At 36.0% G+C, this 18,963-nt stretch overlaps 4 protein-coding genes and 1 non-coding gene across 11 annotated transcripts in view; 3 read left to right on the forward strand and 2 right to left on the reverse strand.

The window, feature by feature from the left end:
* Positions 1-482: 482 nt before the first annotated feature.
* LOC106102232 (antichymotrypsin-1-like) lies at positions 483-6,370 on the reverse strand. The gene is made up of 9 exons (XM_013281654.1): positions 6,255-6,370; positions 5,560-5,666; positions 4,553-4,696; positions 3,618-3,821; positions 3,004-3,102; positions 2,322-2,462; positions 1,654-1,866; positions 1,090-1,222; positions 483-706 (listed from the first exon to the last, which is right to left on the reverse strand). The coding sequence occupies exons 1-9, from the start codon at positions 6,334-6,336 to the stop codon at positions 579-581; spliced, it is 1,251 nt and encodes a 416-aa protein (XP_013137108.1). The 5' UTR covers positions 6,337-6,370; the 3' UTR covers positions 483-578.
* A 987-nt stretch (positions 6,371-7,357) lies between these two features.
* On the forward strand, positions 7,358-10,730 carry LOC106102201 (serpin B4-like). 6 transcript variants are annotated; one of them, XR_001225551.1, is made up of 8 exons: positions 7,358-7,400; positions 7,660-7,779; positions 7,891-7,989; positions 8,694-8,772; positions 8,853-8,927; positions 9,586-9,786; positions 10,149-10,227; positions 10,395-10,730. XR_001225551.1 is itself a non-coding variant. In XM_013281615.1 (8 exons), the coding sequence occupies exons 2-8, from the start codon at positions 7,684-7,686 to the stop codon at positions 10,520-10,522; spliced, it is 768 nt and encodes a 255-aa protein (XP_013137069.1). In that variant the 5' UTR covers positions 7,358-7,400; positions 7,660-7,683; the 3' UTR covers positions 10,523-10,730. The 6 variants fall into 6 exon arrangements, 5 of the variants coding, with proteins under 5 accessions (XP_013137069.1, XP_013137068.1, XP_013137073.1 ...); XM_013281615.1 differs by having other exon boundaries at positions 8,694-8,783; XM_013281614.1 differs by lacking the exon at positions 7,358-7,400 and adding an exon at positions 7,429-7,574 and having other exon boundaries at positions 8,694-8,783.
* A 340-nt stretch (positions 10,731-11,070) lies between these two features.
* On the reverse strand, positions 11,071-16,103 carry LOC106102364 (Bardet-Biedl syndrome 4 protein homolog). 2 transcript variants are annotated; one of them, XM_013281809.1, is made up of 10 exons: positions 16,026-16,103; positions 15,786-15,920; positions 15,578-15,690; positions 15,381-15,475; positions 15,106-15,268; positions 13,988-14,264; positions 13,108-13,263; positions 12,569-12,772; positions 11,943-12,101; positions 11,071-11,306 (listed from the first exon to the last, which is right to left on the reverse strand). In XM_013281809.1, exons 1-9 carry the CDS (start codon positions 16,026-16,028, stop codon positions 11,955-11,957), a joined length of 1,293 nt encoding a protein of 430 aa, XP_013137263.1. In that variant the 5' UTR covers positions 16,029-16,103; the 3' UTR covers positions 11,071-11,306; positions 11,943-11,954. The 2 variants fall into 2 exon arrangements, with proteins under 2 accessions (XP_013137263.1, XP_013137264.1); XM_013281810.1 differs by having other exon boundaries at positions 15,786-15,936; positions 16,026-16,068.
* Trnak-uuu lies at positions 14,796-14,868 on the forward strand. The gene has a single exon. It is a non-coding gene; the product is annotated as a tRNA-Lys (tRNA).
* Positions 16,104-16,300: 197 nt separating the features above from the next.
* LOC106102363 (peptide-N(4)-(N-acetyl-beta-glucosaminyl)asparagine amidase) overlaps positions 16,301-18,963 on the forward strand; it is a 9,472-nt gene continuing 6,809 nt past the window's right edge. Inside the window, exons 1-4 of the mRNA XM_013281808.1 lie at positions 16,301-16,638; positions 16,828-17,001; positions 17,807-17,972; positions 18,599-18,777. Of these exons, the coding sequence (XP_013137262.1) occupies positions 16,426-16,638; positions 16,828-17,001; positions 17,807-17,972; positions 18,599-18,777 (732 nt within the window). The 5' untranslated portion in view covers positions 16,301-16,425. The remainder of the gene's footprint in view (positions 16,639-16,827; positions 17,002-17,806; positions 17,973-18,598; positions 18,778-18,963) is intronic.

Below are 18,963 nucleotides of genomic sequence, written 5' to 3' on the forward strand. Positions count from 1 at the left end.
AAGCGAAACGAATGCGAAAGCGAAGCGAAATACAAGAAATTGTAAAGCCTCAATTATTCCTGTTTTTACGGTAATAAGTGACTGGAATATATTTTTATACACGACAGAGAAAATCTACATGAGAGGTTTACTTTCGTATAGCGTTATTTTGCGGTTTCGCGGCGATGCAGCGTCGCGCCGCCCTGTCTTTTGTATTTGTGTTGTACGTAAAACGTAGACACCCTTCACTGCTGATTAAGAAGGTGATAATTTCAATATAAATAATTGAAAACCATTCTTGACTTTTATTTAACCAACGTCTTGCTTTTTAAATAACCCAGTGTGAAAACACTCTCAAAGATGTTTGAAAAAAAAACTTCGCACCCAAAAATAGTTTTACAAAATGTGACAATGACAATGTTAAATTATTAAAAAACTCGAGAATACAGATTTATAATATTTAAACAAAACACAGTTAATATTTTTATTGTTTAATACTTAACTATAACATTTTATATTTAAGACATGAAACGCCACAGGAATACTTAAATTAATCACATACAAAAATGACACAAAGTCGCGTCTCACAGCTAGTATATCTAATGCGTGTAAGTTCCAGTAAATAAAACAACATCCTTATGTAAAATCGCGTAAACGAACGGCCGATCCACAAAGAAAACCACAGGCTCATCCTCTTCCATGAGACATCTTAACTCGAGTCCAAAATCTGAAACGCGATTCAAATAATAATCTTACTGATATAATAAACTAATATTATAAATACGAAAGTTTAGATGGATGGATGTTTGTAAGAGTTTGTAGCCTAAACTGCTAAACGGATCTCGATGAAATTTGGCATAGACCTAGAGGATAATCTGGAAGAACACATAGGCCTGCTTTTTTATAGCTCCACGCGAACGGAGACGGGTTTAAACCCTAAAGCTTTACCTAAGCTAAACCCTTTAGCTTAAGCTAGTATTATAAAAATGATAATTTAGAAAAAAACTTTGAATTTTGAATTTCGACATCTGTCACCATAGACAGCTGCGAAGGGTCAATGGTGTATCAGTTCCATCGGTAATGCTATAGATAAAAACGTATGATTCTCACAAGTAAAAGCAGCGGCCTCCGTACCCGCCTCGTCCACAGTGATGCTGGCTTGCTGGAACACCTCGGACACCCTCACCTCCTCGCCTTTCACGACTCCCGTATTATACTTATCGAAGATGCCGCGCACACCTTCCTGCATTACAAAATAACCGTGAACCAAATAAAAGGTTACTAAGTACAATCAGCTGCAGAAATATGAATACATTTCCAAAACTAGAAACTTGTGACGTCTTCGGTTTCAAAATGTTTATGCACGTTGTCGTCAACAGTACAAAACGTAATAGGAAATGTACAAGCGTATTCTTACATTCCTAATTCTGAAGGTCGTAAATCTTACTAATATTATAAATGCGAATGCGAAAGTTTAGATGGATGGATGTTTATAAGAGTTTGTAGCCTAAACGGTTGAACGGATCTGGATAAAATTTGGTATAGATCTGGAGCATAGTCTGAAAGAACACATAGTATATTTGATTTAATTTTTTTGTGTGTTTGTGTTTATATTTATGTAGCTAACTGTAGATACAATAAGGTGAAAAATACACTCAACGTTTACAAACTTACCTTTACTAAAATATCTTTCACGTTAGACTTCGTTTTAACTTCAAACTTCGGCATCTGTAAGTACACTTTGCGGTATGTCATGTTGCGTTTAGAGAAGACCCGTAGTGCGCCAACTTCTGCTAACGTATCCAATAACGATGGCAGTCCATCTATTTCATCTGGTACTACTATAAACATCGAAAAGTCGGTCTCATTGTACGGCAACTGTATCATCTGGAAATAATAAAATATTTAGTAACACTTATTTGTCACTAGCTGTTGCTCGTTACAGCTACCTTCCATTTAAAGTCCCGTCCAAATCGGTCCACCCGTTCCAGAGATAGCAGTCCGGTCGCCATTTTGACAGCGCGGAATTAAAAAAAGTAGCCTATAATATGCCTGTCTGTCAACTGCCCTTCAGTGAAAGACCAGTCGAAATCCGAGCAGTTTCGGAGATCACCAGAAACAAACGCGGCTTGAGAACAGACAGACAAAAAGTTTTAAATGCGATTTTCGTTATTTAAATTTCCGTTCGTTCATTTTCTATTGATATTACAGACATTCCAATTTTATTATATGTATAGATTCACAGCGAATTATGAATTCCAGCGCGCATTTCTCCTCCCAGCAATGAGACGCGAGCCACGCTCTAACGAGGAAACGTTGCATAGTTCGAATGTTACACTTACTGTAGCTCGTAATAAATTATCATGACCGTAGGTGAATTCCCTCTCAATCCGCATGGTGGGTTTCATGATGGTTTCTGTCGGGCTCACGCGGAACGCTTCCTCTGTTGTGTCATCTACCCCGAACGGATACTTCCACTTTCCCTATGTGGTATAAAATTTATTTTTAATCGTACTTCTGTTACGATTAATTTAATACAAACATTATCAAAAAAAATGGTTTTATTTCTTACATTCTGTAATAATTTCAATTTTTAAATCATAACGAATGCCTTTGCTTTTGGCTGAAATTGAAGTAACTATGGCAACCTTTTTTGCTGCTATTGGTTTTTAGTTTTTGTTCCTTTCTCACAGATAACTTTTCCAATTTAATAACCCCATAAGTTTAATATTAATATATAGCCTATAGCCTATAGATAGTCGTAAGTAAGGCTTTTTTTTAAATAGAATAAATCCAGAATATCCTGTGATTGCTGACATCCTACATAACTGTATACGCTTTATTATATTAATATAGATATGTATAATATCATATATTTTTTTAATGTTAATGTCAAGCCAGTTATGTTTCTTTGATAATTTTTGTTTAATTATTAGGAAAGCCTTAGTCGTCGCTTTTGCAAGCTCTTCGTGTAGCATTCTAATAGTACGCATTATGTGAATAAAATTCTATTATTTTAATAACCTGGAAATAGATGACATTGAGAAGCAACGCGACTGTGTCAGGAGTAAACATCATGGGAGACACTGGGTCCTTAATGTTGCCGCCACTTTTCATGTTAGCCTGTAATTTTATTTAAAAATAATTTTACCATTAAAAGACATTTAATGAATGATGTAACGGTAACGGTAGAAGACAGAAGATTTGCCGATGACACCCTCCCACAACTGACCGCGTCCCGCGATCGTCTGCTAGGTACGGTCAGTGACGAGGGACCTCATGAGGCCATCGGTAAAGCATTTATAATTAGAACTTAAGGCCGGGTATACACATGTCAGCTTGCACAATTAATGCCAGATACTGAAAGAGCCACCTATTTGATTTCGTAACAGCTGCTTGCATTTAGGGGTTCGAATCCTAATAGTGGCATATTTCTCATCCGATCTCGTTCTCAAGTATAGCACAACTGTTTAGTTGCGCTTTGATTCCTATGAGCTATATGGAGGTGCGCACACTACTTGATTTTTAGTTCTGCAACTAAACAGTTGATTGGCTGCAAAACAATCGACAATCGCACAGCAGTTGTGCCATAGTTTATTCAAAGGTATACGCCCTTACGATGTAACGATCTAACTCACCCACTGGTTGACGGAATTAGCGGCCGCTTCAGGATTTTGTAAGTCGATAGGTGATACTTCGCTGTGGTAGCGTCGCGTGGCGAGGGTCACGAACTCGTTCTCAAGCTGGTATTTATCTGAGATGCAGACTTTGTTGGCGAACGTCAACAATGTAGGGTCCATTGAGGATAAACTCTCGCTTAAAAATTCATATGAATGCGTCAACTGAAAAAGAACAATGGTAGAGCCCGCTTTAACATCTTCGCACGAATGGGCCGGCTCGCCCGGTGTAATACCACGACCACACAGAAAACAGGCCTTCACGCCTGGAAGCAATTTCGCGTTTCGTCTGATGAGTGTGATGCCGGAGGCCTAATTTTAGTCCCTTTCCCTTTCCACCATTTTCTTAAGAGGAAAGGATGGAAAGGAAAAGTGGATTTGACGGCGGAGGAGACGCATAGGAAGGGGAAATGTCCTCTTCAGGTGCGTCTCCTCCTCAGTCAATTATGGGTAGGCAACGCATCTGCAATTGCGGATGTTTATGGGCAGTGGTCGCTCTTGATTTCGGAGGATTCAGGTGGCCGCTTGCTCGTTTGCCACCTCATATTATAAAAAAAAACATTTTATATCAGACTAGATGTTGCTCATGACTTCGTCCGCGTGAAATTAAATTATATCTTATGTTACTCACAGATATATTACCTTTCAAATGGTGAAAGAATTTTCTAAATCGGCCCAGTAGTTTTTGCATGAATCAAATACATATTGAAATCCAAAAATACAAATCGTTCCTCTTTACAATATTAACTAGTATAGATAATTACGTAACTAACAATAATAATTTCTAATTTCGGATTTTAAAATAAACTAAAGAACATAATAATAAAAAGTAACACTTAATAGAGATCTTTTATTGTTACAAAACCTCACAATTACTGTTTGCTGGGTAGTCTAACCTGTCTGTAGTCTTGGAATCCCAGGTAATTCTGGATCTCCTGTCTGGATGTGCCGTTGGTCACCGTCGAGTACAAGGAGAGCAGCACGAATATGCCAAGTGGAGAAGTCACTACATTCTTGTCGTCACTCGCCTCGTACACATCCTGAATATTGCATTTATTGTATTACTAGCGATCCGCCGCGGCATCGCATGGGTCCAATACTGATAGGAAGATATTATTTACGACAGCACATTAGAATTCTAAAATTATTATGTATTATAAATTATATTATACATAACTTCTTGAATCACGCTATCTATTAAAAAAAACAGTTAACAGTGGTAGTGCCCGCTTTAACATCTTAGCACGAATGGGTCGACACGCCCGGTGTAATACCACGACCACACAGAAGACAGGCGTCAAATGGAAGAAATTCCGTGTTTCGTTTGATGAGTGTGGTGCCGGAGGCCTAATTTAAGTCCCTTTCTCTTTACCACCCTTTTTTTATGAGAGAATGGGAAGGGGAAGTGGATTTGACGATGGAGGAGATTCATAGGAAGAGGAAATATCCTCTTTATGTGCGTCTTCTCCTCCGTCGGACAAGGGTAGGCGACGCATCTGCAATTGCAGATGTCTATGGGCAGCGGTCGCTTCGCCATTTTGGCGGATTCAGGTGGCCGCTTGCTCATTTGCCATCTTATGTTATAGAAAAAAAAAAGAAAACTGCATCAAAATCAAATGCGTAGTTTTAAAGGTCTTAGCATACAGACAGACAGCGAGAAGCGACTTTGTTGACCGACTTCCCAAAAGAAGGAGGTACTCAATTCGTCTGTATGTTTTTTATAGTATGCAGTGGTATTGTTAAGCAAACTATGTGCCAGTGAAGCCCAAAGTGAACAAGGTGCTCGGATCACCCGGATATACACAATGAAGAATAAATTTGAGGAATCACAAATTAAAGGTATGCAGCACTGAAATTACCAATAGTAAGTAAAAGAAGCAAGAACACTCTAAATTGAATATACCTTAAGTAACCTCATAGAAGATATATCGATTGTCCTCCGATCTTTGTATCTGAGTCCATATGGTAAACGGCCTGCGATGACATCGTTACTTGCGATCACAAAAGAAACTGAAAAGAAACTATAACTATAGTAATTACGTTTGTAGACTATTTTGTGATTAATATAACAAGTTAATTTAATATCAATGGTTTCAAAATATAGCCTATGTTATTCACAGTTACCTTTGAAATGGTGAAAGAATATTTTAAATCTGCCCAGTCGCTTTTGAGTTATTTCAATTCATACAAAAAAATACAAATATTTCTCTTTATCTTATTACTAGCTGTTGCCCGCGATTTTGTCCGCATGAAATTAAAAATGTAGTAAAAACATAGCCTATGTTACTTACAGATTAAATTACATTTCTAATGGTGGCAGAATTTTTAAAATGGACCAAGTAGTTTTTACGTGAATCGAATACATATAAAAATACAAATCTTCCCTCTTTATAATATTAGTATAGATACTTATCTAATATAATAAGTACAAAAGTATAAGTATACATGTAAAGTTTTTCCTAAGTTCGTAACATCAGAACTTGAAGATAACCAATGTCAGGGTAGAACTTAAGCCGCTGTCCTTACACAGTATGTCTGCGGTATCATGCTCGCAGTTAAGACACCGTAAATTTTAATATGTTACTTTTAAATACTCACAAAGAATCAGCACTAAAAAATCCATGATGCGACTCGTATCGTTTACTCTCGATAACTGGACGTACATCATGCAATTATACATTTATTATACGCTTGTTATTAACGATATGTATAATCTATATTGGTCGATAAAACCGACGTAAATTCCTCGGTATTTCCAATGCAAAAATAGTCTCCCCTGAAATGTGAGATAAATTAAGTCATCGCCGTTTACAAATTTAATTGTTGTGTAATCTATACTAATATAATAAAGCGTAAACACACACTACTTTGTGGCGTAGGATGTCAACAAACACAGCATATTTTTGAATATTTTTTTCTTTAATAAAAAGCCCTACACTTACTACACGCTTTAGGCTATATATTTGCACGCTATTAAACTGAGGGGGTAAATTAATTGGAATAAACCATCATGTGGGAAAGGGACTATAAACTACAAGCTACCAACATAAGCAGGGTTGTTATGGTAACGGTAATTTTGACATTTGCAATTGAGAATTTGACAAATGTAAACAATAAAATAAAGTTTTTTTATAATTTCACGCGTATGAAGCCGCTTGGGAACAGCTAGTTGATTATAAATTATAAAAGACAAAGTATAATTCTCTGTACTTTATATGAGGCACTTACTTACTCTTTCTTATACTTCGTCTTTCTTAAAGGCCGGAAAAATATTGGTGACCTCTTATTTTTTTATAATGAAAGTGGGTAAACGGGCGGCGAGACTACTGAGGTGATCGACGACGCCTATATGGACATCAGCAGTACCAGAGGAACTGCAGATACGTTGCCGGCCTTTAAGGAAATGGTAGGCTCGCTTCTTAAAGAACCCTAGTCATATAAAAAGGTTATTTGCTAGTTTTTTAGCTTATTCCTCTACAACCCTAGATAATATAACAACAATACAATTAAGAATTATTAAGATAATTTTGTTATCACTAAAAAATCTAGATCAAAAAGAGTGCAAACTGGACAAATTCGATTACTTTTTTGCTTATCCAGGAAATTTCAAATGTTATTGTTTGAGATGTCATTGTCAATGTCAATTTGAAATTATGAAACAGCTGTCTAAAATAATTTTGAAATGGCTTGAACATAATCATGTTAAACTATTAAAAGTTGTAAAACAGAAATTATATTAAGAAGGTAATAATTATGTAATCAGAACAAAATATATTTCGTGTTACATTTAAGTAAAGTAATAATTTCCAACGTCCCGTAATCTATACTACTATTATAATTAGGAAAGATTTATTCTTTAGTATGTATTCACGTAAAAACAACTGGGCCGATTTTAAAAATATTTTCACCATTAGAAAGGTAATTTATCTGTGAGTAACATAAATCCGAAGAAACAGCTAGTACTTTAAACTATGGTTCTTACAGTTAATTTTCACAATTTCAGCTAGGTACATTGGTTGTAAACACAATGGCAAAGAATTGGATATCATCTCCTCTTGGCATTCATTTTCTTTTACACTTACATGGGCAACGCGCCGGGAAATGTTTTAATATATTTGACAGGGTAAGGATTAAATTGACTAGCATACTCATTTTAGTAATAATTAAACAGTAAAAATTAAAAAAGTTACTTTTAAAATAACACAATAACTTTGTAAAAGCTTTAATTTTACAGGTCAGAGACATTCTTAAACATAAAAAAGAGTTTGTCATTAAAAATAAATTATTCTTGAATACTTCAGATGTTGAGTTAAAAGCTGTTGTGGAAAAATGGGTAAATACTAATTTTTTTTTTCTAAATGAAGTTTAAACTATTTATTACTGGTGAGGATACAAGCCTTTTAGCTCAGAAATTTTATATATCCTCACCAGGCAGATCCTACCCCAAATTAGGGATGACTAGACCATAGTCAACACTGGCATAAAGCGAAGAAATTCCATGATTGTGTGAAGTCAACTTGCAGTGGACCAGTGTTAACTGTGCCTTAGTCAAGGTTTTCCCCCACTAAATTAGAATTAATATAATTACAAGCCTCGATAACATTAAAACCTCTATAACTCAAAAAATTATATGTTCCTTTCCCATCAGAGCCCAAAACCTCTACAACATAGATTCTTGATAACTTAAAACTTAAATTATTTTGTGTTTCCCTTGTACTTTAACTTATCAAGGTTCTACTGTAATAATGAATTTATTTGAAAAAAACATATACAAAAATATGCAAACAGTTGTTGAAGCATCCTTTTAAGTATAAAATACCTGTGACAATGCTCTGTTCTTCAATAACAGTTCAACCATACAATTAAACAATTTAGTAAAAGATTATAAACAAATCATGTTGGTAGAAGTGTGCAATGGTTCAATGAGTCTTTATATATGTCTTCACTTTGAATGTACAAAAATAAGGACCAGTTCACACTGTGTATAATGTTAATTTATATATAGAGTTATTAAATTTTCCCATTGTTATCTTTCAGGCGAATGAATATGCAAAGTTTGAATTCCAAACAAAGAAATATAATATTCCTGATGATAAAGCCTTCTTAACTAATATTTGTATGTATAAGGTTATTATTAAAATGCAATTTTCTTAATTTATTTATTTTGTTTAGAGTTTTTAATACTTGTAATTTTAGGGTGCCTGGAAGAGTCCAATGGTCAAAGTGCACAATTCCTTTAGTTATACTGAAGATATTAAGTATGAAGTTAGGGTAAGTTTATGTATATTTGAATATTTAGCATTTAATTATTACATTTGTGTACTAACGTCATAAAAAAAATTGCTATTTTGAATTTATTGAAATAATTTTAACAGTGGTAGTGCCCACTTTAACATCTTAGCATGAATTGGCCAGCACGCCCGGTGTAATACCACGACCACACAGAAGACAGGCGTGAAATGGAAGCAATTCCGTGTTTCGACTGATGAGTTTGGTGCCAGAGGCCTAATTTAAGCCCCTTTCTCGTTACCACCCTTTTCTTATAAGGAGAGGATGGAAACGGGAAGTGGATTTGACGGTGGAGTAGATGCATAGGAAGGGAAAATATCCTCTTTATGTGCGTCTCCTCCTCCGTCGGATAAGGGTAAGCGCATTCGCTATTGCGGATGTCTATGGGCAGCGGTCGCTTCGCCATTTTGGCGGATTTAGGTGGCTGCTTGCTAGTTTGCCACATTATGTTATAAAAAAAAATATCTGTGAGTAACATAGGATTTTTTTTCATGTTAGCCAAGTTGTGAGCAACACCTACTTTATTACACATTTCCTTTTTTATTGATAATTTCTAATTATGAGAGTTTATTTAAAATTTCTTAAATTTAACATTTCATTTATTCAACATTTCTTTTACTGGAAATTTATTTTATTTTAGATACTTGAGGTGTGCTCTTGTGATGATGACGTGTCATTCGCAATCGTGGTGCCTAATGAGACAGACGTGTTATGTCACCTTGTGCAGAAGTTACATGAGGAAGGCTTGTCGGCTGCTGTGGCCACTATACAGCCTGCTTTCACAGCAACATGCAGACAAAACTTACCGACTTTTAAGTTCAAATCAAACATTGATATACGGGTATTTAAAAATGTAAAATCTATACTAATAAAAAGAGGAAAGATTTGTATTTTTGTATGTATTCGATTCACGTAAGAACTACTAGGCCGATTTTTAAAATTATTTCACCGTTAGAAAGGTACTGTATCAGTGAGTAACATAGGTTATAATTTTTTTATTATTTTTTTAATTCCACGCTGACGAAGTTGCGAGAAATTTGTAATGTTTCTTTTTATAAAAAAAATCTTTAGAAAGGATTAACAGATCTCGATGAAATTTGGCACAGATGTAGAACATAGCCGGGAACACTGGCTACTTACGAAGTTTCCCTTAAAGATTTGCAGGCAAAAGTTAGTGTTATATATCTTAATATTTTTTGTCAGGATCAGCAGGATACCAAAATAACACAATCTGGCTGTGTTACAGTGAATCAAAGTGGAATTGATATCAAAGTTTTAACCTGTAAGTCATACATGTATTTTTTTTTTAGTTTTAACACTATGGATACATTAAAAAAATATGGAAAAAAGCTGGATATCTGTTGTAACACCAATATGTTTCTCATTATTGCAGAGGTTATTTGATAGTTGTTAGCGAAATCAGGAGACTATATTATTCTATTGTTACAGGCTTACTTCTTGGCAAAGAAACTAAAATTCACAACTTTCCGAGACTTTCCAATGTTCATTCAAATTGTTTTAGTTTTGCACTTGTATGTAATGATGTGCCAATTTTTACTGGTCAAGTTATTCCATAGGGAATAAGTTTCCGTTATGACTGCGTGTACACTTACAGCAATTGTCATTGCTGATGCCACAAAAGATGACTGTTCTGAGCAACTTATTACCGCAGAGTAGATAATAGGTCATTAATCAGTAAATTAATGTAAGATTTCTCAGTATTGCTGAAGATAACAAAGAGATGGAGATTAAAACAAATATCAATAAAGATGTTATATATTTAAATCGTGTTTTATTACATTTTTATCATACTTCATAATATTATAAATGCGAAAGTTTAGATGGATGTATGTTACGAGTTTGTAGCCTTAACGGCTGAACGGATTTCGATGAAATTTGGTATAGATGTAGAGAATAGTCTGGAAGAACACATAGGCTACTCACTTTTATTTTTTATTCCACACGGACGTAATCGCGTGCGAAAGGTGGTAAGTAAATAATAAACGCTAACATCGCACTGCTATCATCTTTTTTACAACAAATACATCAAGTTAAGAGGTTAGATTTCTATCATATACATCTTGATAAAATTGCAACATGTAACTATAAACTATGTAAGCTTCACCAACTTTAATTCCTTCTTTTAATTTTCCCGTAATGTGAATTATAATTTGTGTACATCTTCGATCCGTCTTCATTAAGTTTTCTGCGCGCGTCTGATCCCGAGTTGTTACTCAGATCTTCTGTATTCTCCTTTACATTATTCAAATCATCTTCAGATTCTTCTAAGTTAAACTCATCATAACCTATGATGAGCGGCGGCAGTACCACTAAACCTGCTCGCCTTTCCTTGCATTCCATCTAAGAAAAACAATGACATTTAAAGATTCGCTATTTCAGCGAATTCAGGTGGCAGCTTGCTTTTTTGCTACCTCATAATATAAAAAACTGTAATCGTAGTATTCGTGATTACATAAATATATCAATACTAGCTTTCGCCCACGACTACGTTCGCGTGGAATTAAAAAAAGTGAATAGCCTGTGTGTTCTTCCGCACTATTCTCTACATCTATACCAAATTTCAATTAAAACTGTTTCGGCTTCAAACTCTAACAAACATCCATCCCTCTAAACTATTGCATTTATAATATTAGGTAGGTTTGACTTACAATATTTACAAAAACCGCAAACACCAGTTGCAATAGAATCATATTTATCGATTCTGGGAACTTGTGTTTATAAATCATTTTATTATTTCTTTTATTGCTGTTTGCTTGCGTTATGTTATTGATATATTTATTTTACTGAACAGTTATGATTTGTTCATTACATAACAATTCCAAACGAAACGTAAATTGTCAAATACATTTGACAGTTTTTTTAAATATCAACTGTCAACTAGCTACAACTATAACCTTAAATTAGGTTACAAAAAAACAAATATCTGAAATTAAATAACTAGTTAAATGCTAAGAGTTTTCTTTATTTTTAACTCACATTCCTATATGTTTAAACTTCATCAGGATCGAAGTTGTCATTGATAGCGTTTTCTTGGTCTTTTCGGTCTACTGGAGGTCTTTCGAGTGCTGCATCGGACAACTCATGCGCCCCTGCGTCTTGAAGTAAACTCATCAGAACTGATAAAGAACTTGCAAGCTGTAAAGATAATTACATTTATAACACTAGCTGTTGACCGCGACTTCAACCGTGCGGAATTGGGCCAAATTCCAACGGTCCATTAGGGACAAATTCCATCCCTTGAGCATACTTGGAGATACTTAAAACTGTATCCATCAAAACTTTCGCGTTTATAGTAGTATGAAAATAGGACTTCACTAGCTTTCGTCTGCAACTTCGTCCTCGTGGAATTTTAAAAAAATGTGTGTAATAGCTTTAAAATATTTAGTTATTTATCATACCAATATTATAAATGCGAAAGTTTAGATGGATAGATGTTTGTTAGAGTTTGTAGCCGAAATGTCTGACGGATCTCGATAAAATTTGGATTAGACGTAGAGGATAGTCTGGAAGAACACATAAGCTACTCACATTTTTTTTAATTCTACGCGGACGGAGTCGCGGGCGAAAGCTAGTAATTTATATTCCATTGGTATAATACTGACGTGTGCATCACCCTTGTGTTGCAACAGCCGTGCAGTATTGTGTGCCTCGTGCCGCGCGAGCTGCAGCCGGCCCGCCCTGCCGTGCCTGCCCGCCACGTTGATGGTGACGAGCGCGTCGTGTGGCGACACGCTCAGTGCTCGGGCATACGCCGCATCCGCGCGACTGTCGCCCAGACGCTCCAGTGCTATTGCTAGGAGGAGCACCTGGAAAACATTTATAAGATAACATCATAGATAGCGCGGTCGATATACCGAATAGATAGATTGATATGTTACCCCCTTTTTTAAAAAAAAAATCCTCCCGAGGTAAGACGGTGTTAATCCCTGACTTTAGTTCCCCTCTTTCTGTCTATTGTCATGGGAGGTCGTCCAAAGACTCAAACGCCAGTTCAGGTTTTATTTGCTCTGTGATCATTGAATTTATAGGCAACTCAGATATTTTCCAAGAAATCTTGACATATGTGAGAAGTCAATTAATCCGCACTAAGCCAGCGATGACTACCCTAGAAGTTTAGAATATATATAGGAACGTGTGTCACCGTGTGAGGATGTTGAGGTTGCAGTGCAGTGGCGCTGGCCAGCCGGCAGAATGCGGAGGCGGGCCGGCGGCAAGCCAGTAGGGCCAGCGCCAGGTTGTGCGCCGCCCGCGCGCTCAGCGGCGCCCACTGCACCGCCTGCTGCAGGCACGTCAGACCCTGACACGTAGCATTCGTTATCGAACATACCCTCATCCTAGATATTAATATAGTAGCTAGTAAATATACAGCTTAGTATGTATAAACGCATTAATCAAACTTAATTATTTATGACAAGCTATACTGTATACTAATATTATAAAGAGAAAAGATTTGTGTTCTTGTATGTATTGAAATAAATCAAAAACTACTAGGCCGAATATAAAAATTCTTTCACCATTAGAAAGCTACGTTAATGCTGAGCAACATTTTACTAATTTAACGTGGATGAAGTCGCGAACTATAAGTTCATCCGAGATCCGTTGAATTTTTTTTTTTTATAGTAAAAGGGGGCAAACGAGCGGCTTGTACACCTAGGTGGTCAACGACGCTCATGGACATCCGCAACACCAGAGGAACTACAGATGCGTTGCCGGCCTTTGAGGAAATGATAGGCTCGCTTCTTGAAGGACCCTAAGTCGTATTGGTTTGGAAATACCGCCGAGGACAGACCGTTCCACAACGCGGCTGTGCGGGGCAGAAAGTTCCGCGAAAACCGCACGGTTGTGGAATGCAAGCCATCGAGATGGTGAGGATGGTACCTGGCGGTCTGTCGCGTCGTCCGATGACGAAACTCGGCGGCAGGAATCGTTCCAAACAACTCCTCGGAACACTCCCCGTGGTAAATGCGGTAAAAGATGAATACTTGCAATTCAATTTTGGGATCTTTGGGTTACTTACTCACCGCTACATACTTCTTCTTAGTAAGCAGAGCTAACCCTAGGTTGGAATGAGCGGCGACGCACGTGGGATGCGCAGCGAGCGCTGCCTTGAGCCGGGCGAGTGCTGCTGGCGCGTCCCCGTGTTGCAGCAGCATGGCGGCAAGAGCCAGCGCAGCGGCGTGCTGGCCCGGTTGCTGGGCCAGCGCCGCGCCTAGCAACTGGAAGGCACCGCGTGGGTCCCCGGCGCGCAGCCGAAGTGCGCCCGCTGCTGCTAGAGTGTCGGCACCGCAAGCGTTCGCACTACACACAAAAAATGCTAGCTATTTAGGTACATGCCCACTTAGCATTACAGACGCCCCGAGAGATGTCCACGGATCCCCTAACTGCAATACAAACTCGAAAGAAAAAAAGGCGCCCTGGGCGATCGCCCTACCTCGCCCTAACACGGGTACTGTACTCGTACATGTCAATTCGCTCGGTAGAATTTTGATTAAATGGGAAAATGTAGATATTTTTCATGGACCTAAGACTGCATTTGGTTAATAGTTGAATAACAATCGAAACATTTTAAAACATTTGTTTCGGATTTCAGAATTCACATTAAATTATATAAACAGATGTTTTCGTAATAAATGTATGAAGAAATAAACAATAATAGTTAATCCACTAAACGAAAGTCGAGGTTACATATGTTTAGTAGATCGGAATGATCATAATTAATATGCATTTGTAAATATAAAAACCAGTATGATTCACCAAAAACTTATTATTATGTTTCCTAAATATTGATTTTTCTCGAAATAATACGCATATTGAATAACTTTCTTCATAGCCCGGATAGCTCAGTCGGTAGAGCATTGGACTTTTAATCCAAGGGTCCAGGGTTCAAGTCCCTGTTCGGGCGGCATATTTTTTTTGTTTTTTTTTTCCTTTTTCTTGATATTTTAATTCTTAATTTAAAATTTTACATCGTTTCAGACAATTACATTTGCACAAAAAGAAGGTATTTGTATTTTTCATGAAAACAAATGAACATTTTTAAAAAATTACAGATTTGAGAAACATAGATTAAATATTTATTATACATTTATCTTTCGTTCATGATCTATTAAAATGAGGTTATTTTTAAATTCCAACTAACGCTATAGCCTGGTCGTATGCCTGCAGCGCAGGCTCGAGAAGGTCACAGGCGAGCAATAGACGCGCTAACAGCGCCCCTGCGCGCTCCCCGCCGCCCGCCTGCACCCCCGCCCGCGCCCACTCCACCCCGCGCACCGCGTCCCCAACTTTCCACGAGCACTCAGCTGATGAATACAAAATTCCCGCTCATATCAGTTTCTTTTAAGGAATAAAAGCAAAGGCTTCAGTATCAGAGCCAAATCCAACCTGAACTCTATGCTCTATTGCAAGATATACCTAGACCACAGTAAATTTCAGCATCAAGATGTTTCGCTAACTTGTCAGCTTCCAAATAAGCTTCATAAGATAACTGGAATCGATCTTGACGATATCTGTAACAAGAAAAAGATTGATGTTTAACTTCTCATAGAATAATTCACTCGAATTATTTGTTATGAATATTTGTATCGGATTTGATATCGCCAAAAACTTACAAACATCTAGCTACTTGTTTTAGGGGTTCAGGATCTTGTGAGTACAATTTGATGCAGCTGTGAAAACGATCTAAAGCTTCCTGCAGACGCCCAGCATCGGCTAATACTAATCCCTAAGGAAACAAAAAAATGCGTTAAGTAAGAATAATTTAATTTACTCTATTCTATGGATAGATGTTTTTAGCGTCACTTCAAAGCCGAGTAATACCTTTATGAAATGTGCGTAGATATGCGTGTTACCATTTTTCTTTTGTAATTCGTCCGATAATTCCAAGCACATTGAATGCTCTCCTCTAACATACCTGGCGTGCAACAACCAATTCCGAGAGTTGCAAACCTGTGTCTTAGAAGTAATTACACTATGATCAAATGGGATTAGGTATAAATATTCAATATAAATAAAAATACAGTATTGGATAAAATACACATAATGTAATAATAATCATACCATTATGATTTTCCAGTAAATAATTAGATTTACATTTTAAATATGTTTATGTGCTTTGCGCTGCTATGGCAACGAAAATGAAATTCCTGATCTTTAATTTTTGTATTGAATTAAATTAATAGTGTTTTAATAATTAATATTTTTTTATTATTCGTATAAAGATATCATACGTATTAAAGTGTATTTGTAATTATGACTATATTTTTATTTAGAATTTTATAGGGTTAATGAGTTTCAGACTCGTTTCAGAACGTCACATCCAATGACAGGAATGAGTTATCAGAATTTTGACAAATTACTTGATAAGAAATGGTGATGGTTTGTTATTGATATGTTCAATTACAAATTTATATTAAATCATTAAAGCAGTAAAAGTATTGTCAAACTAAATACTTCGATAATGGAGGACGTTGCGCGTTTAGCGGTGGTCGAACAAACAATAAATGATAAAGATAAATTTAATAAAATTCTTATTGAACTTTTGCAACACATAGATAACATTTTAGAAAATCCCCACGACTTGAATCATCGAATATTAAGAAGTCCATATTTAAAGAAAGCTTTGGAATATGGAGCTTTCTGTGAATATCTGAAATACGTGGGATATAAACTTGTGAGTTAATAAATCTAAATATTAAAATAATGAAACATAAATGATAATTTGTTATAAATACATCTTTTGAAAAGCTATATAAAATCGATTTGTGTTTATTGTAATGAGCTGTAACATATCTTGACACGATAAAACATATGTCTTGATAATCAATGAAGAAAATTTTTAATATAACATTATTAATTTAAGGTGAATCATGACTATATATACCCAAAAGAGCAAAGTCTCGGCAAATTGAGATTTGCTCAGTCTGCTCTCCAGAGGAAGATATCAATCTGCTACGGCTCCAAGCAAGGATTTGAGATACAAAAGACTTCATGTTATATGAAGAACAATGAACATTACTTGAAGCCAGTTTATTTGGTAAGTAAAAGAAGCAAAAGGCAGATTAAAAATACATTATTTTATTAAAATGCATGTTATGGAAATTAATATTAAACTTGATGTCTAATTAAGAATGCATTTTCTAAATCTAGTCTTACTGTTTATTTACTTACAAGCTGTTGCCTGCAAACTTTGTTAGCGCAGAACATTCCTTCTAACAGCTAGCTTTTAATCTTTTAACAATTACCTTCCAGTCAAAGTCTCGTCTTAATCAGTCCACCAGTTTCATAGATATCGGTTCGGTCGCCATTTTGACAGAGCAGAATTAAAAAAATATGTAGCCTATAATGTGCCCATGCCAACATTGTTAGCTACCATCCAGTGAAAGTGCCGTAAAAATCGGCCCAGCCGTAGTGGACATTACCCCGAACAAATGCAGCTTGCAGACAGACAGACAATAACTTTTTAAATGGAATTTTCCTTTTGGTATTACAGACACTCCAATTTTATTATATGTAAATAGGTTTATTAATATGTTTGTTGGTGTTCTATGACTATTTTAACAGTAAACAAATTAATTTTATGTACCTTATTAAAATAAATAAAAATAAAATAAAATAATCATTATTATTAAATCAAGTTAAGTTACAAATTAATCAGTTGTAGAGACTTCTTTTTAAGTAACCAATAGGCACTTGTGTTAGGAAGTCCCGCTCTTCCGTGTAACACATAATGTAAGATATCCTTGCACAATAAAACACACCACGCTGTGGCACATATTTGGGACAATTCTTTCTTTAACAATTGGTTTGTATTGTATTTACGTATTGTTTTCCTTTTTCAGGAAACAGGAGTCCCACTATTCAACAGAATAGAAATGTTATTCAACAATGTACTGCTTTATGAGAAAGATGATGTGCAGGACAAGGCTAGAGAATTGATTCCACTTATCTCATTAGAGCTAAGAGCTACCGAAAGAGTAAGAGAACATCAGAGAAAGTTGAAAATTGGTAAGACATATAAGTATTAAAAACATGTTTTTGTTTTCGAATGTAGTCATTCTTTAATAATACAGAGGAAAGATTTGTATTTTTGTATGTATTGAAATAACTCAAAAACTACTGGGCCGATTTTAAAAATTCTTTCACCATTAGAAAGCTAATTTATCTGTGAGTAACATAGGCTATATTTTTTTTAATTTTACGCGGATGAAGACACGAGAAATAGCTAGTAATTCATAATTTATGTTACACTGGACTTAAAAAAACATATTAAATAGCTTGTGTGTTCTTCCAGACTTTATCTATGCAAAATTTTAGCAAGACCTATTTAGATAATCTGAAGATCTAAACTATCCTATATACTAATATAAAAGCGCAAGTTTAGATGGATGGATGTTTGTTAGAGTTTGTAGTCTAAACCGCTGAATGGATTTCTATGAAATTTGGCATAGATGTAAAGGATATTCTGGAATAATAGGGTAATTACTTTTGTTTTTTTAATTCCACACGGACGGAGTGGCGAGCGAAAGTTAGTACATCATAAAAAAAATAGACAGGGTAGGACTATAGGAAGATAGGCTAAGTTTTTTAATATCAACGGAGACAACCGACATCAAGATAATCCTATTCACCAGGTGAAATCAAGGGCGACGATTTGACGTTTGAAATAGCTCTCTTATACGAGCTAATGGTGTGGTTCAAGTTTGAATTCTTTGAGTGGATAGATAAACCGGACTGTGAGTTCTGCGGAGAATCTACCGCTCTCTCCTCCATTGACCAGAGGACGATGGAGACAGAATCGTGTACTGTTGAGGTAAACACTTCATTTTTAAACATCTTTGTGGCAATAGAAAAATAATTTGCTATATGAGTAAAGAGTGCTATCTCTACTAATATTATAAAGAGACAAGCAGGGTTAGACAGTAAAAAACATGAACGAAACGAAAGCGATTATCGTTCGATTGTGATTGGTTGAGACACTGACGTCTGACGTCACGCG

This window comes from Papilio polytes, unplaced genomic scaffold (assembly GCF_000836215.1).
Source record: "Papilio polytes unplaced genomic scaffold, Ppol_1.0 DF823923.1, whole genome shotgun sequence".
Classification (NCBI taxonomy): domain Eukaryota; kingdom Metazoa; phylum Arthropoda; class Insecta; order Lepidoptera; family Papilionidae; genus Papilio; species Papilio polytes.

What these genes read in the sequence shown, in the direction of transcription:
- LOC106102232 (XM_013281654.1), bottom strand. Translation starts at nt 6,336, where the DNA reads ATGTATAATTGCATGATGTACGTCCAGTTATCGAGAGTAAACGATACG. An exon ending in TTTTTTAGTGCTGATTCTTT is followed by an intron (nt 5,667 to 6,254) that starts GTGAGTATTTAA and finishes GTTTCTTTTCAG; the next exon opens with TTTCTTTTGTGATCGCAAGT. An exon ending in TCAATGTCATCTATTTCCAG is followed by an intron (nt 2,463 to 3,003) that starts GTTATTAAAATA and finishes TATACCACATAG; the next exon opens with GGAAAGTGGAAGTATCCGTT.
- LOC106102201 (XM_013281614.1), top strand. Translation starts at nt 7,518, where the DNA reads ATGTATTCACGTAAAAACAACTGGGCCGATTTTAAAAATATTTTCACC. An exon ending in GTTTTAATATATTTGACAGG is followed by an intron (nt 7,780 to 7,890) that starts GTAAGGATTAAA and finishes TTAATTTTACAG; the next exon opens with GTCAGAGACATTCTTAAACA. An exon ending in TGATATCAAAGTTTTAACCT is followed by an intron (nt 10,228 to 10,394) that starts GTAAGTCATACA and finishes CTATTGTTACAG; the next exon opens with GCTTACTTCTTGGCAAAGAA.
- LOC106102364 (XM_013281809.1), bottom strand. An exon ending in AAACAAGTAGCTAGATGTTT is followed by an intron (nt 15,476 to 15,577) that starts GTAAGTTTTTGG and finishes TTCTTGTTACAG; the next exon opens with ATATCGTCAAGATCGATTCC. An exon ending in CTAAGAAGAAGTATGTAGCG is followed by an intron (nt 13,264 to 13,987) that starts GTGAGTAAGTAA and finishes GCTACGTGTCAG; the next exon opens with GGTCTGACGTGCCTGCAGCA.